The sequence below is a fragment of the Taudactylus pleione genome, unplaced genomic scaffold (assembly GCF_031769625.1).
Source record: "Taudactylus pleione unplaced genomic scaffold, aTauple2 ptg000018l, whole genome shotgun sequence".
NCBI lineage: Eukaryota > Metazoa > Chordata > Amphibia > Anura > Myobatrachidae > Taudactylus > Taudactylus pleione.
This window is the reverse complement of record NW_028284420.1, coordinates 19,808,787-19,826,812: the sequence shown is the minus strand read 5'-3', so window position 1 is coordinate 19,826,812 and position 18,026 is coordinate 19,808,787. Positions and strand designations below refer to the sequence as shown.

Here is an 18,026-nt window from a genome sequence, read left to right as displayed (position 1 = left end):
AGGTAGAAATGTCACTAAACCTGGTCTTCAAAAGACTGGTAGAGGGGATGGCTTACACTATGATTATCTCTGTAGTATTCTGTGTATAAACCACCTCTACCGCATCAGTATAATTTTTCTTTGGAGGAGAAAAAAAAGAAAATGAAAAAGGAAAGAAGAGCTGGACATTTACAAAAGGCATAAGGGTGTATTTTGTGTCTGCTATGTCCCTGGGTACAGCACAATGGCACCCAATATTAAAGGAAGTCTTGGGTTTGATCAATGTAGGGAACATTAGACAATAAAAGCCAATGTCTGAATGGTTGCTATCATTCACTGCACATTGAAATTTGGTTAATAAATAGACCAGTGTTTGTTTATAAAAAACGACATGACCTGGTTTATACACTGAACAGAGAAATTAACTCAACATTTCCATAATATGTTATAGCTACTCTTGGCCCCTTGATTCTATTTATAAGGTTAACCCACTATCCTTTAAAATATTACTTCCGCAATATCCCACACACTTTTCCTTCCACATCAATTTGAGACTTAGTGCCCTTCAAATTATTCTCCCATGTGTTATTCCCCATAATTGACAAGCAAACCCTCCTCTCACTCCCTCCCCACAACCTCTCATTTAAAAAAAAAATAAAAAAATCACAACAAAACGAATCATATTTGCTTACTAATACAACCCATGCTTATGTTTATATTTGTTTTTTGTTGAACTCTTTCAGATATATTGTAATCAGATTGTACACTAGAGGGGCATATTTAATTAGGCAAGGTTTTTGCTATTCAATTTGGCACGAGAATTTTCATCCATGGTAATTTCAATTGAAAATTACTGCAGAATTGTTCTTGCATGTCAAGAGTAGGCACAAAGTTTGGAGAAATCCCTATTTCAATGCAAAAATGTCGGGACTGGGTTCAAAACCTTTGGACATCCCTTCCCTAATGAAGTTTCCAACAATTAGCATAATTGGTTCAATAATTAAATGTCATTTTTTGGGGGGTAAAAGATAAAAAAATGGCCGCAAATTTCCCCAAATTTTTTTAAAAACTATTTCAATGAAAAATTGTCTTTTATAATTAACAAATTGTTTTAAGTGGCCTCAAATCACCCCAAAATCAACTTTTTTTTCCAACTTTTGTTTTATTTGTATTTAAATAAAAAAAAAGTTGGATTTTTTTATCATGGTTTTACATTTAAGAAAAAAATAAAATGCACAAATAAGTATTTTTAAACAATTTTTTAAAGCTCAATTGCTATCTTTGGGACAGTATTTTTGTTTAATGTTTTTGGGGTACATGCTGATTTGCACATTTTATTCAATCTCGAATACCCCTTACAGACAGAAATCCAAAATTACCGGGTTAAACATTTCAACCTGGTAATTTGTTGATTTACACAGGACCATTTTCTGTCTGAAAGGGTCATACCGGCTCCAAATTCCCGGGACTTCGACCCAGGAATTTACCAGGGTCGGAGACACGGGAATTTAGTCCCGGGTTGACCCTTTCAGACAGAAGAAATACCCGTGTAAATCAGCAAATTACCGGTTTGAAATTTTTGACCCGGTAATTTGCTCTTCTGTCTGAAGGGAGGTACGGACAGAGAATGGCAAAACAACACGGTACACAAAAGTCGGGAAAAACTGGGTTTTTTTTTACATTTTTTGTCTGAAAGTGGTATAACTCAAGTTTCTGAAGGAAAACTTTCCACGACCATTTTTTCAAATTGGATATTGCATGAATTGGGAGCACACATAACTATGTTAATGAAAAAATGGTCGCAACAGCCATGGTAAATAGCCCCATAAAAAGTTTGCAGGTACTTGAATATGCCCCTATGTCTCTTATTTTGCTATACATACAGTTAGCTCCATATATTTGGACACTGACAATTTTTGTTATTTTAGCTGTTTACCAAAACATATTTCAAAAGTTACAGTTATGTAACGTATGTGATTTAAAGTGCAGACTATCAGCTTTAAATTGAGGGTTTTCACATTCAATTTGGAGCAAGGGTTTAAGAATTACAGCTGTTTACTATGTAGCCCGCTCTTTTTCAAGGGACCAAAAGTAAATGGACAATTAACTCAAAAGCGGTTTCATGAACAGGTGTGGGCTATTTCTTCATCAATTAAGCAGGCAAAAAGGTTTGGAGTTAATTTCAAGTGTGGCATTTGCATTTGGAAACTGTTGCTGTGAACCCATAACATGCAGTCAATGGAACTCTCAATGCAAGTGAAACAGGCCACTCTTAAGGGCCCCATACATCAGCGACGAATTGCCGCGATCCTGCAACCCGGCATCACAGAAATCTAGCATTTTGGATTTTCGCGATTTGATGATCAAAAAAAAAATTATCGTGATTGTCTAATCGGGGACAAACAACATGTAAAATTTCAGCGATCCTGCGATGGATCACTGAACATAGATGGTGGGCGGTCGGCGTTTCCACACAGAAGATAGGCATTTCCGATCGCATTGCTACATCGCGACAATCCGTCGCAGATGTATGGGCACCTTTAGGCTGCCAAAAACAATTAAAAATAAAATCTATATCAGAAAATTTGCGGGAACCTTAGGAGCGGCCAAATCAGTTTGGAAAACAAAAGAATGCACTGATGAGTTCGGTAACACAAAGAGGCCTGGACGTCCTAGGAAGAGTACAGTGATGGATGACTGCAGGAGCATTTCCATGGTAAAGAAAAACCCCTTCACAACATCCAACCAAGTGAAGAACACTCTGCAGGAGATAGGCATAATAAGTCTACCATAAAGATAAGACTTTACTAAAGTACAGAGGGTTCACCACAAGGCGCAAACCATTCATAAGCCTCAAAAATATAAAGACCAGATTAAAAAAAAACTACTTGTACCAGAATGACGTGCTCACGATCATCATCTGTAAAACAAAGTGAAGGCAGTGTGATGGCATGGGAATACATGGCTCCCAATGGCACTGGGTCTCTAGTGTTTATTGAGGCAACAGAAGACAGGAGCAGCCGGGTGAATTTTGAAGTGTATAGAGTTATACTGTCTGCTCAGATTAATCAAAGTTGATTGTCCATCTGTACTGCAAAGCACCATCCAATGACCCAAAATATACTGCAAAGGCAACCCAGGTGAAAAGAAGTGGAATATTCTACAATAGCCAAGACTATCACCTGATCTCAACCTGATTGAGCATGTATTTCACTTTCTGAAGACAAAACTACTGTAAAGGCAGAAAGACCTACGAACAAACAACAATTGAAGACAGCTGCAGTAAAGGCCTGGCAAAGCATAACAAAGGAGGAAACCCAGCGTTTGGTGATGTCCATGGGTTCCAGACTTCAGGCAGTCTTTGTCTGCAAAGGAGTCTCAAAGTATTAAAAATAATCATAAATAAACTATGTTAATTTGTCCAATTACATTTGAGCCCCTGAAAATAGGGGACTGTGTATAAAAATGGTAGCAATTCCTAAACATTTCATATAATATTTTTGTTCAACACCTTGAGTTATAGCTTAAAGTCTGCACTTCAATTGTATCTCCATTGTTTAATTTCAAATTCATGTACAGAGCCAAAATTATGAAAATTGAGTCAGTATCCAAATATATTTGGACCAAACCGTATGTTTGTATCTGGATTCTTTCTAAACAAAAAGTGAAAACAAAATCCTACATACCATGCTGGATTATACCATATTCTAACATTGCTTTGCACAGTCTTTCCCCATCTTCCCTTTTGGCTACTTGACCATGCTTCACCAACCAGTCCAACATCTCGGAGCCTCGAAATGTTCTTAGATATCTCTCTGACCCCTGCTCCCGCAACTGAAGAACAGAATCTTCTTGACTTATCATCCTGATGGGAGACAGACGAACCTGTAACGGGGTAGTACACTGTATGCTGGCAGCACATAGGCTACCTTTCTCCTACTACAGAGCAAAGAGAGTTTATGCCATAAAATTGGATGGTCCCTTTTAACAACTAATCTTTAAAATAAATGGTCCACTGATGTGCCACAGAGGAAGGGTCTTTTGAAACAACTTAACCCTATCATTATCTGAAGCCAGGATTTGGGTTCAAGCCAACGCTGTTGCTCAAAAACAAGCATTACCATCCAGATACCAGATTATAGGTGGAGCTCCTAGAAATTAACTGGCCCTCACAAAAAAAATTAAAAAAGACGACAGTCACAAATTGGGGGTGTGACTGTAGGGATGCTACTGCAAATCTTAATTCTTCTCGATTGTTCTCTTGTGTCACATAAAAGAGAAAAGTTATATTAAGGGGCTTTGCTCAAAAGTGGACTGTACAGGGGAACAGCCCCTACCAGTTATGCTAGATAAATCTAGCCTGTCTTTAGGCCATCAGAAGTTTGAACTAAGGGCCTGATTCAGACCCGTTCGCACGTAACCTGCCAATGTTTGCAATCTGTGAATGCGCATAAGACGCAGTACGCGAACCAGTCCATGCGAACGCACCCTGTACACAGACACCCCGCTAGAATGAGTGACAGGACGAGCCGTTTGTGGGTGGTGGTGACGGAGTGGTTGATGGAAATGGGGTTGTGGTGGTGCAAACGCAGGCATGACTGTGCATCTGAACGCCATTTCAGGGGCGTGCATAATTAAGATGCAGCGTCAGCATACAAGTCACATTGCTGAATTACACACTGCAGCACTCGCAGTACCTGCGGTCGGGTATGGTCAGTCACAAGTGCTGCGTACGGGTCGGATGTTACCGATTGTTTAATACATTTCCTGCAGATGACGTGTGTTACCAAGGGAAAGTGGGCGTCTTCTGACAGGCTTGTGGTCGTCTAAATACACACCCCGATCGCACGGCAAGACATAGTGGGTGTGCTAATGTCTTGCCAACGATCTCTGGATTTGCATACTTTGGCTGCTGACGGATGCGTGCGAACGCATCCTAGCGAGCGGGTCTGAATCAGGCCCTAAGTATGAGCAATTCAAATCAAACTCAATGAAGTTGCATTTGTGATGTGCTGCTGAGGACACTGCACAAGCCTGCACCCCTGAAGATGGACACTCTAGAAGAAAGAGAAGTGCTTGTTATATTATAAGCGTGTGCAACTGGCTGATTATTAGACCAAGTATGGGCTAGGTTTGTGAAGTAGAAAAACAAAAGCCAATATGTTCTAGGTTTCACTGTAGGGTAAAAAAAACAATAGTTTTCCTGCTTTACAGCTTTAATAAACAGGATTCCAGAAAAAAAAAAAAATAAAGAGAATGGAATTTTTAACGACATTCCTCACAGGTATAACAGACCCCATGGTGTAGGACACAATGATACAAACTCTTGTATATTAGTAGCTCTGTGTGGCATGCAAATAAGAAGCTGACCTAAATTTCTTATGCACTTTGTTGATTACTACGGACAGATCAAAGTTATAATGTGTGTAAAGTAGCCAATTAATATTAGCTTTATGTTACAATCTGATCATTTTAATTGTACAATGATGTGATGGCGCAAATACAAATGCTAAATAATAAAAAAAAGTTTGTATATAGAATTGCAGCTTTAGTAAGGGTGTCCTGCCGAAAGATGCAATGCACAGAGGGAATGAATTACTAGATCACAAGTTTCTCTAGGACACTCACAACTCATACAATCGCTTGCTTCGTACGACAATCTTCATCTGCCTACTGGGGAAGAGTGTGCCATCGTCATTCCGAAATCTATAGAACAGTTTGGCATCTTTGAAGACCGCATGTTCATCACACACTAAGGGAGGAGTGACAATAGTTGGAAACGAATGCAGCAATATACAGAATTATGGTAAATTACAGATATAGCACCCAACGTCAGAGTTATGACAAAGTGCACAACTGGCATGTATTTTTGTACATACACCCCACATTTCATTATGCTATGCAACCCAACAAAATACAACAGGAGTGGCATAATACAGTTGCCCTTTCCAAACCCATTCAATTCCCTGTAAGCTGAAGTGTGTTATTCCAGGCTTATCACCAACTGAAGTGCAATAGGCATCATGCCCCATATACCAGTGACATGCGGTAAGGTCAATACCTGGGGAGGCACACATGGGGGTGGGTCAGAGTGTGCTGGAAGCCCGTCTCATCCCCTACTCACTGTAACTCTCCCCTCACTACACTAAGCTTCAGTGTCTATTGATTCTCCTACCTACATCACAAACAGTGTCTCTAACTCCCCCTGCTGCTGACTGAGCTCCGGTGTCTCTCTGAGCAGTGCACTTCCTGGCCACATGACACATCCAAGGTGTACCAACTAATCGGCCCCTAACTGTCATTTTTCAAACACAGCCTGTAAATTGACAGGAGTTGATTGGTTGGTACTTTATCTCTCTCTAAGCTTTCATGAATAACCCCCAAGCCTCCAGTGTTAACATTGCAGTGTTTGACTCCTACAGATAGATATCCAGGTGTGCATAGAGATAAAGTGTTCCCTGGAAATTCTCCTTGCCAGAAGTTATTTAACACTAAAAGGGCTTTTGTATATTTAGATTCTATTGGGCATATACAGGCACACCCCTTAGTTACCAGTAGCTTATTCATTAGTTAACCCAAGTCCTGTCCATGTGGAATTTTATCATAAGGCATTAACACATAATTTACATGGCATGCATAATTGCAATAAGACAGAACTTACCATGATGGATGACATTGGATTCAAAAAGTTTCTGCATGATGTTGATAGCAGTTTCTCTGTCTGAGGCTTCTTTGTGCTCAATCAACCAATCCACCAATTCCTTGGCCACAACACAGTTTGGATAGGTGAATGTGTGGTGGCATCTGTCCTTTATCAGCTTGGCATTGTGCAATCGCAGCCTGTGGCAGAGAATGATAGTCTGTTTATAGCATCTGTCCATGTGAAACTGTACAACAAAAAGTAATCTATGACCTGCAAACTTTCTTTGTTCCAGGTAAAAAAATGATTGCCACCGAGCAAAAGCACCCACCCTACCCCTTACTAGGTCTGTTGGTTGCTCTGTGCAGAGTTGCTTCAGAAGAATAATGCCTTTATTAGTTTATTTTGGGTGTGCCAGGGGAGCATGAGAAGCCACAGACAACTGCTAGAGACATCAAATAATTATCTCTGTCTTAAGGTGCGTATCCACTAGACGATGTAATGAACATTTAAACGATATAGTTATCGTTCAATTGTTCATTATATTGTGCAGTGGACATTAAGCCCACAAAAAACTATATATCGTTCAGTTCCGGCACCCTCCCTCATCCCCGAACCTGCACAACCCAACGATATCGTCAGGTTGGACAGCAGGTTCGGGCGAAGAGCGAAGTTGTAAACGATCAGCGGGAGCGCGCATCGCTGGTCGTTGACGGCATATCCACTGGCCGATATAATGTACGATTGAACGATATTGTTAAATTTATCGGCTAATGGATACGTGGCATTACTCTTTCATACACCATTTGGGATTATAGTTGTACCTAGTCTGTGGATGCTCTTTATATTTGTATCATTGCTTAATCACATTGATCCAAACTATGTTTTTGTTACCAGTTCAGTAAACAGTTTAACTTGGAAAGATTAATTTCTACATTTTCTTTCCTTGTATCTGAAGTGATAAACTTTCCATCATTATCCAAGTCTAGGCTTGGGATTGCCATCGGTAGGCTTCCGAAAAATCTACCTAAGGGTGGGCTTGAGTGGTCACATGACCATCAGCTCAGAGAGCAGATGCTCGGCTCTGCCCTGCCGTGTAGGGACAAGCTACGTAAGTGACAATTTTTTCACTTTACCTTGTTCCAGCGGTATCCATACACCAGTTGCTGCTAGGTGGCAAGCCTCCCAATGAACAAAGGGTAACTAGGACCACTTGTACCATAAGAAATCGGTTAATGACTACCATAGGCCTGGACAGCCAGTCGTCTCCAGGTGTTGTGAAACGCTGTCAGTGTATGCTGGGAGTTTCATAATATGCCATAAAAATGGTAAGCACTTCATTTATAAAACATTAACAATGTACATGCAAAAGAACTAAACATATTTGAAGCAAGAAGGTATTGGCTTCAAGTTGCAAATGTTACAAACCATCGTCTGAATAAAAATGATAACATTAACATGACGAACATACAGTATGTGTTTTTGTTATCAAAGTATGGCTACCCTTCTGCTTAGAAAAGGTATTAGACATCTCTGGGGGCAAGACATCTTCTCAATGGTCACAAGTATGGTCACAAAAAATGAATGCAGAGCATTGAATGGATTTTAAATTAAAATCTGGATCTTCTGGAAGCATGGCACTTTCACTAAAGGGCGATTAGTTAAACAACTTATTTAACAAGGTCTACTGAACTAAATATCTGCATTTTAGCTGTAACAGGTCTTAAATTAAACAATTTATAACCGCTTGGGTTTGTTGGCCTAATAATGGATCCTCCTCTCCGTATTAGGCTACTCCATGCATATGTCTGTTTACACAGAAGGAGCCTCTGAAGCCTCAGCAGAGGAGCCACTGGCTGACCATCAGCTGGCGCTGGTGAGGCCTTTGTGGTATCATTAGATTGGGAGTGGGCACATGGCAGCGCCCGGTCAGGGATCAGCGGCCTCACCGGAGTTGCTCCCCGGCCAGGCTGATCTCCGCCTGCCGCTGATAGTCCTCGGTCCTCTTCTGCAGGCTGCTGCTTAGGAGCTGCTCCCCGCCGCCAGGTTCGCGTGGTATCGTACAAAATGACATTGGGGAAGAATAAACACCAGCAGGTCTCTATACCGGGGAGATGTGAGTACAGTGACGCTGCTCTCAGACAGACGGATAAACCAAGTGATTAATAGGACACTCGAAAAAAGTGCTAAACAACTTTGGCGTTTCTATGCACTATAACTGATCAGGCGATTCGAATATATAAATCAAGTCGTTTCTACTACACCCCTTGCTCATTACAAGTCAAAGTGGTAGACTATAATATCCTTACTCCAATCAATGCCAACAAGAAAAAAAACCCTCATCTGCTGTACACCTATCCATTCCTGAGCTGGAGACAGCTCTTGCCTTACTATAGGTGTTCTCAGCTGTGTAATGGGAGAGAAATGGCACTGACAGAGTTAAGTTTTAAGGAGAAGCCTAGAAACAATAGGTTTTGTTTGATGAGGGCAGATGTGTGGTGTTAAGTATGGAGGCAATTCTGCTTGGGGCAAATTGCATCCTTTTTTTTCTGCCTGCTGCAGAGCATAAAACAATAATCGTGCTGATTGCATGGAATACTGTTTAGAACTTGGCCTTTAGTTTCATTTAGCCATTCACAGTAGCTCAGTGGTTCTTAAACTCAGTCCTCAGGACCCTGAACAGGTCACGTTTTCCAGGTCACTCAGCAGGTGCACAGGTGTATTCTTCATTATTGCAGACCCTCCAACAAGACCCGTTCCATTATACCTCTTTTCCACCAAAAACCCAGGTCCGACCCATTTACACTGCACCTTTGATCTGGGTTACTCCCAGGTCAGCCCTGTTCACACTGAACTCAGGTCTGCCCTGCTAAACCTGTGAGGTCATAAAAAGTGGGAGGTGAATGCTCCACAACCACCAATCCTCTCATTTTAGGCATGATCCAGGTCAGATAACCTGGGTTGCACCGTTTACACTGCACCATTACCTGGGTCCATCCCTGGTAGCTACCTGGGTTGGATTGCAGGGTCACTTGACCCAGGTTATTTTTCAGAGACCCTTTTACACTGAGCTGCGACCCGGGTAGACCCAGCAAAAACCCAGGTTTTTGCTCTGGTGTAAAAGGGGTAATAGGTACAAAACTCACTGCTCCTGGACCTCCCTCTTAATTTATGATTGCAGACACCTGTCCTGTAACATATCTCATCAATTACCTAGTTCAACACAGGTGTCACTCTGCAATCATAAATTAAGTGGGAAGTCCAGGAGCAGAGAGTTTTGTACCTAATGGAACAGGTCATGTTGGAGGGTAGGTTACTGGCTGATACATTTAAAAATATCCACAGGTGGAGCTAATTATTTCACTTGTGATTCTGTTAGGAGTCCTGGAAAACATGCACTGGAGAACGTGTGCAGCAGCTCAATATTTCTCAATAACACTTCCAAAGGATTCATTACACTGCATGTTTTCCTTGTCTCCTTAAGCTGGCCACACACTAGACCAGTGTTGGCTAACCTTGACACTCCAGCTGTTATGGAACTACATAACCCAGCATGCACTGCTACAGTTTTGCTATTAGGGCATGCTAAAACTGTGGCAGGGCATGCTGGGATATATAGTTCCACAACAGCAGGAGTGTCAAGGTTAGCCAACACTGCACTAGACCAACTTACATCCAACCAGCCAACTAGTTGAGTGGTTGGAATTAAAATCTGGTAAGGTATGAAAGCAAATGACATTCAGCAATTTGCTCCCAAACACTGTTGTTTGAACAAATTGTTTAGATCAAACAATTAAAACAAACTTGTCTGACGACCATTTTCATCTGTTTTCTGGCATTTAGGAGCAAATTGCTGATCATCAGTTACTCCCATCCGTTACCAGATTTTCATTCCAACCAATCAACTAGTTGGCTGGTTGTATGCAAGTTGGTCTAGTACAGGGATGGGGAACCTAAGGCCCCTGGAATAATTTGGTCTGGCCCTTGGAGCTTTTTTTCTGCTAGCCTAATCTGGCTAGCAGGGTTCCTAGAAGGGCACCCTGCAGCCAGAATCTTTGCAGCAGTGCCGCCTCGAGCATCCTTATGACACTTCAGATGGTAACACCGCTGCCCTTACAGCTCTCTGGAGCATCCTCTGGATGCACCGGGCATTGCTGTAGTCACGGTTGATTGTGGCTCCACCCTAGTGTGACATCATATGGAGAGGGCGTGGCTTTCACCGGGCCCGCAAATAATGTCATATATATCAAAATGGCCCTCAGCAGAAAAAAGGTTCCCCACCCCTGGTCTAGTGTGTGGCCAGCTTAACACAGGTATGGTAATTGCTCATGAACCAGGTTAGCAGGATCAAATTTGAGAAACACTGCTCCAACTTGTCCTGCGGTAACCCCAACAGTTCATGTTTTCTGGATCTCCTCATAGCATCTCAGCTAAAACTAGAAGTACAATGTGTGGATTTGCCAAAAGGTGACTTTGTTAAAGTTAACCCATCCTGCTGTTATGTGTGAACCTGCCAATCCTGTTGTGCAGTAAACTACAGTTTAATTTATCTGGACAAGGGGAATCTGTATGATTCACAGCCGGCCGCATTGTCGACGGTTCAAATCCTGGCACCAGCAGCCCGACAGAGGAGGAAATCCCGATCGTCCCCAGGTAAGTATAAACTAACCTAATTTTACCTCCTAACCCTTCTTTAGGGTGCCTAACCCTAACCCCCCCTTCCCTGCCGCCTAAACCTAAGTCCCCCGGGGGTGCCTAACCGTAACCTCCCGGGGTGTGCCTAATCCTAAATCCCCCCCGTGCGGCTGTCCGTGCCCGGCATCACTTCGATCGGGATGCCGGTCTCCCGGCGTCGGTAAAATGACAGGCGTTTAGATTTAGACGCCTGTTATTTAACCCTCGCCGGGATTCAGTAGTCTAGAAGCCGGCGGTCGGGATTCCGACCGCCGGCTTCATAAACGTATACCGGACAAGGATCTATTTTGAATGTAAAAGGATATACAAGTATTTATAATGGCCAGGCGGAAAGGGTGAATTTTAGAGGACCAGTCTGAAAAATATTCATCTCATAGCAGAGATACTTGATTTGCAATTTATTTTCCAATGTGATCTGCAACACAAGCCATTTTTAATTGCTTTGTAGTGCGATTATCTCCAATCCCACAATTTACACTCATCTTGAACTTCAGGAAATTAATTTCTGCCATAGAATTTAATGGAATGAGCAAGTAATTGCTTATTCAGAAGATCTTAAGCAAATCTGTGCAGGAAATGTTCATTTAAATATAGAAAACCCAGAAATGCTATTTGCTCTTTTTTGTTTGGATGATTAATACAGTGATTACTCATGTTAAATTGTATATTTACTAAGCAGTGGATTTTCAAAATCCACGATTTTTGCAGATTTTACCTGGGTACTTGTGTACTTTAAGGACTCATTGCATAGAGAACCCAAGTGTCCTACACATTATTATTATCAATCATGGTAATGTCTAAATCCCCTTCACAGAGATGTCATCAGCCAGTGTCATTCCCTACCATCCAAGTGGGCATAGAGGGGGAATATAACCTTGTAGCGAGCCACCGAGCTCGAAGCGTGGCGAGCGGACAACTTTCTTCTTTAGGTGGTACACAAGTACCATTTAAAACATTCATTGGGTTCTCTCTGCAATGAATCCGTAAAGTGCGCAAGTACTTTTGCCTGTGGTCCTTCCTTCATACATCTGGGAAAACGTAATATTTGCAGTTAACCCTCGCAAACGGGTGTTTTTTGAGATATAGCCGCAAATATGAAATGATAAATGGGCCCCTAGGCATCCTACTGTGTTCCTCAGTGTTATGTGTGTGTGTGACGTCGGGACGTGTGTTCTGGGAAATCTATTTATATCTTGAGCCCAACAGTAATTTTTTGCTTTATGTGCATAGAAGTAAATGGTTCAGCTGCTGCTGTTCCACACATTTCTAAGTGGTCATCATGTCTATTCAAAACTACCTACATAAGACAGTCATCTTCACCAGGCTATATACTCCATTACCACCATACTACACAGTTCACTGAAATATACATTTATTCTCTTTCTATATACAAAAACCCGAATCAGTATGTAATACCGGCTGTCAGGATGCCTCATGTCAGAATTCAGACAGCGGCCTCCTTCCCTTTGTGGCGTAACCCCCCCCCCACCCAAAAAAACCCTAAAAACCTAACCCCGCTACGCTGCCTAAACCTCCCCCCGCCACGGCTAAGGGCACCCCGGGCTTGCCTCGTTTGGGCTGGCACCCTTCGGCGTTCCAGTGTCTGTATGTCAACACCTATCTTAAGTCCCTTGTTGGAATTCCCCTGTCGGCATTGCGGCCGTCGGCCTCATAACTACATCCTACAAAAACCTTGTGGCCTGGGACTGGATCACACAAACCCGCTAAGCACTTTTTCCTATCGCTAGCTGATCTCACAAATACATATTTAAAAGCCTTTAAGATATAAGACTTGTAAATAATATTGTCTATTAGATTAGCATTACATCACCAATAATGAAGATTGAAACCCTCCCGCTAATCGGCCCACCATCTACACCTCCTCTGTGCACTGGACATGTACCCTTCATAGCCTCAAAAATGGCAGCATACGGGGGATTGCTGTAGTACATAGCTCTCTCTAGGTGCCAAGACTCCTTGCTACACTACAGATTACAAGTCAGATTAATTTGTGTGACAATGATAGAATGCAGAACTATTCTTAGACTACTGGATAAAGCAGACAATAAGCCAAAGTTCATTGAAAATAAGCTGTATATGATCACAAACTGCACCAGCCTTCTGTCCGCATGCTTAGCTTGCTACTCGTCATCTGCTACCAACAACTCTCTCACTCAAGTGTGTCCACTGGGTCTGCATCCCATTTTAGTTAGTTTGGTCCGGTAGTTGCAGTGCACAAGTTAATTCAACAGATAAAGGCTCATTGAGATTTGTACATGAAAACAGTTGTGTTTTATCCAAATTGCATTTTCTCAACTGTGCACCAAAACTTCCCACACATCATCAGCCATGCTCATTCAGATGCATTTTGTGCTAACAACCCCTTGAGTTTAGGAGGAAGAACTGTGTTTAAAGTGTGTGAATAAGAGCAGTCAGAACACAGTAAAGTCTGTTCACGCTAAAGGAGTCCCATGCTGAGCACAAGGTGAGGTGGATCACTTGCAGGTGCTAGACCCCTGGTGCAACATGCAAAGTAAAGCTGGCCACACACTAGACCAGGCCTGGCCAACCTGTGGCTCACCAGCTGTTGTGAAACTACACATCCCAGCATGCCCTGCCACAGTTTTAGCATTCCCTAATAGCAAAACTGAAGCAGTGCATGCTGGGACTTGTAGTTTTACAACAGCTGGAGAGCCACAGGGTGGCCATTCCTGAACTAGACCAAATTTCATCCAACTAGTTGATTGGTTGGAATGATAATCTGGTAACGTATGGGAGTAAATGATCAGCAATTTGCTCCTAAATGCTAGAAAACAGATGAAAATGGTCATTCAGACAAGTTTGTTAAATGTTTGATCTAAACAATTTGTTCAATCAAAAGTTTTTGTCCATTTTCTGGCGTTTGGGAGCAAATTGCTGATTGTCATTTGCTTTCATACCTTACCAGGTTTTCATTCCAACCAATCATCTAGTTGGATGTAAGTTGGTCTAGTGTGTGGCCAGCTTTAGGATGATTAATGGGGGCTGAATGCATCCTAAACCCTCCACATGATGCAAATACTATAGTGTTGTGGCTGCTGTTGTGATATATTTGAATGAACATAAGGATCTTTGCGATCAGTCTACAGCATAGGTTCTCAAACTCGGTCCTCAGGACCCCAAACGATGCATGTTTTCCAGGTCTCCTCACAGAATCGCAAGGTAAATAATTAGCTCCACCTGTGGATCTTTTAAAATGTCAGTGAGTAATGACTACACCTGTGCACCTGCTGGGTGACCTGGAAAACGTGACCTGTGTGGGGTCCTGAGGACCGAGTTTGAGAACCACTGGTCTACAGCAATAAAGCATATTTCCATTTGATCTATGAAGGATGGTGACGCATGGATTTTGCTTTGAGCTTAATTCTTTTGTCAAAGTATTGTTCTAATTTATACCCCTTTTACATCGCAAGGCCAGGTCACACCCAGGATTTTGTACACAGATTCATCCCAGGTGCGTCCCCTTTCAGACTGGCGCCTGAGCCGGCACTTGGATATGAGATCATCTCCAAGCGCCGGCTCTTCCTATTCTGTGAACAGGACCCAGGTTGCATTGACCCGGGTTACCCGTTCACACTGCATCACGCGCCGGGTTGAACCCGTGTTCAATCCTGCTTGTGACCAGAGTCAACCAGGCTTATTTCCACCAGACCCTTTCACACTGCACAGTAACCCGGGTTATTGCTGGTAGTGTGAAAGGGGTATTACCGTTACGGTATACAATCGGGAAGCCGGCTGCCTTAATACCGGTAGCCGGCTTCCCGACTGTCATATCCTGGCGAGGGTGAAATGCCGGGCATCTAGATCCAGATAGACGCCAGACATTTCCCCGATGCCGGGAGACCAGCGCCCGGCATCCCGATCGAAGGGATGCCGGGCGCCGCAAGCAGACAGCCCCGGGAGGGACTTAGGGTCAGGCACCCCCCTGGGGGGACTTAGGGTTAGGCACCCCCCCAGGGGACTTAGGTTTAGGCAGCGGGGAGGGGTTAGGGTTAGGCACGTAGAGGGGGGATTATGGTTAGGCACTTGGGGGGGGGGGAGGTTAGGGTTAGGCACCTCCTAAGGAGGGTTAGGTTAGTCAATACTTATCTATCGACGATCGGGATTTCCACCGCTGTCGGGCTTCCTCTGCCGGGAACTCTGCTTTGGTCGGCCAGGCGCTGCCGGGAATCGAACCGCGGTATTTCATACCGATTCCACTGTTACATGGTAAATGAGACCTTCATATTAGTTGCTAACCATGTACTGCTATATGATGTATGAATTGTGTTCTGTCAATTTAGCAATTACTAACATCACTGGAAAGCCACCTGTACTGATTTACACTAGTCGCATATACTACTTTTTACTCCAGGAATAAAGCAGGAGCATATTCTACCCTAGCCAAGTTGGTCGCATCTTGTGTATACAGCCAGCAATTTGTGCTTGTGATGTAGTTGTAAATTCCGTATAGAGATTAAAGGCTAAATTTACAAAACAGTGCATTGCTTCTTGACAAGCCTGACCTCGATATTTAAAGTTGCACTAATATTTACTGCAAACCATGGCATGTTTTGCAATTTATATTACTGTCACTTTATATTAAGATCAAACCCATTGCTTAGTAAATTTAGTCCTAAGACATTTAAGAAATTGCCTCTTACGAATTGCTAATGGAAAAATAATTTAGAACTTGTGATGTGTTAATTGCATAAGCTTTCACTCTATTAAAAAATCAGATTAACAGCAGCCATCTAATAATTATAAAGAACAGGTTTATGCTTAGCAACAAATAGCTGGCAAAACAGAAGCCCAGTCCTACAAACCTTGGAAGCACGAATCTCAGCACCCTACAAGGCTATCTGTGGCTCCCCTTCGATAATGGCTCTGGATTTTTCTAGCAAATTTAAATGGGTGTGGTATAAAAGATGGACAGTTAAAAGATCAACAGTGTCTAGATAGACACCAGATGTTAGACAGGCAATAGGGACAAAGTTCCGACATACTAAAGGTCAACATGCAAGATGGTAAACACTATTTTATTCTAACCCTACTCTTCACCCTTACCCCTCCTTGGTGTCTAACCCTAAAGGCCCCCATACATCAGCAATGGATCGCTGCGTTCCTGCTCCCCAGCATCGCAGGATCGGTGAAATCCAACATGTTGGATTGCACAGATAAGCCGATCACGATCAAAAAAGATTGTGATTGGCACATAGGTGAAATTTAACAAAGAATTTCACTGATCCTCCGACAGATCACTGAACATCGATGGCCGCCGGTCAGCATTTCCGGCGGAACGGACGCCTGATGTATAGGGGCTTTTACCCACCCTTCTGGTGCCTAACCGTTGAGGTAGGTGCCTGTCCCTAACCGTCCTTTCTAGTGCCTAGCTCTAAAAAACAAAATTGTAAACCATTTTCGTGTCGACCTATTGCCTATCATCTGGTGTCTATCTAGACATTGTCGACCTTAACTGTCTATCTATAGTCCGGACACCAGTTGAAATATTGCATTTGCATCACGGGTTCTAAGCTGCAGTCCAAGTACCACTAATGCCCCTTTCAGACTTAAGATCTGGGAAATTCCCGGGTCTCAGCCCAACCCTGGTAAAGAGTAAAGTTGTGGAATCGGGACTTTATCCCAGTTATTTGCATTCACACATACCAATTACCCAGGTTTTTGCCCTGTGTGTGTGATAGGAGTAGAACAGGTCATGTTTAATAGATTCCTTTACTGATGCACAGGTGAGATCATCTATTATGCAGTGTCAGTAATTATCCCCTAGAAACCAAGATGTTGAACCATAAAGAATGGTTCAATCTAAAGAAAGTTTCCTTTTTGGTTTACTCTTATGTATTTATTAGTTACTAAAATATGAGAAATTAAAACTTAACTTTTAATTTAATATGTATTAAAAAGAAGTTTAGAACACAACAACACATAAATCACACACATAAGAGTGTGAGTACAAATTCCCATTGAATCAGATACCTGTCTAGACCATATCAGTTCCTTAACTAGATAAGTGTTTTCGAGATGAGTTTTTTAAATTGATAAATTGTCATGTGCTTGAGAAGAATTTTCTGTTCATGTGATGTGCATCTTATATATTTTAGGCTGCGTCCAACCATCCATTAAGGGACTGACATCATGATCTAGATTTGAGGAAAGTTGGTTTCAGACATTTCACAAATTGTTCCAGGATATTTCCCTTGTGACAAATTAGGGGTCAATATAGACCCAAGTTGAAATTATTTTTAACTGTAGGGATATCCTATCTACAGTATGAATAGAGCCATTGTTCAATGAAAATTTGTCTCTACAGGTATAATCCTTATTCAATGTGAATTTGTACTCACTCTTTTTTTTTGTGTGATTTTTGTTTTGTGGTGTTCTAAACTTTAATACATATTAAATTAAAATTGAAGTTTTAAATTGTGTCCTATTTTCCTAACTAATAAATACATAATAGTATACCAAAATGTGATCTTTCGTTAGATGGAACTATACGTTATGGTTCAACATCGTGGTTTCTAGTTGAACACATTTTTCCTATGGTGCACCACCAACCAATGTCTTCAATATGTTGGTTATATAATCAGATTACTATATAATTGTAATTCCAGTGCCGGTTCAAACACCCTTCTCCCCCTGCCCTCAGCAATTATTCCACCTGCATCCAGACTGAAAT

General features: G+C 42.1%; 1 protein-coding gene across 1 annotated transcript in view; it reads right to left on the bottom strand.

Annotated features, from left to right (window-relative positions):
- The window catches only part of LOC148540720 (DEP domain-containing mTOR-interacting protein-like), a 33,628-nt gene extending 24,707 nt beyond the window's left edge, over window positions 1–8,921 (bottom strand). Inside the window, exons 1-4 of the mRNA XM_088442011.1 lie at window positions 8,569–8,921; window positions 6,641–6,819; window positions 5,608–5,731; window positions 3,666–3,844 (exon numbers count right to left, since the gene is read on the bottom strand). Coding sequence (XP_088298137.1) covers window positions 3,666–3,844; window positions 5,608–5,731; window positions 6,641–6,819; window positions 8,569–8,693 — 607 coding nt within the window. The 5' untranslated portion in view covers window positions 8,694–8,921. The remainder of the gene's footprint in view (window positions 1–3,665; window positions 3,845–5,607; window positions 5,732–6,640; window positions 6,820–8,568) is intronic.
- Between the last annotated feature and the right edge of the window lie 9,105 nt (window positions 8,922–18,026).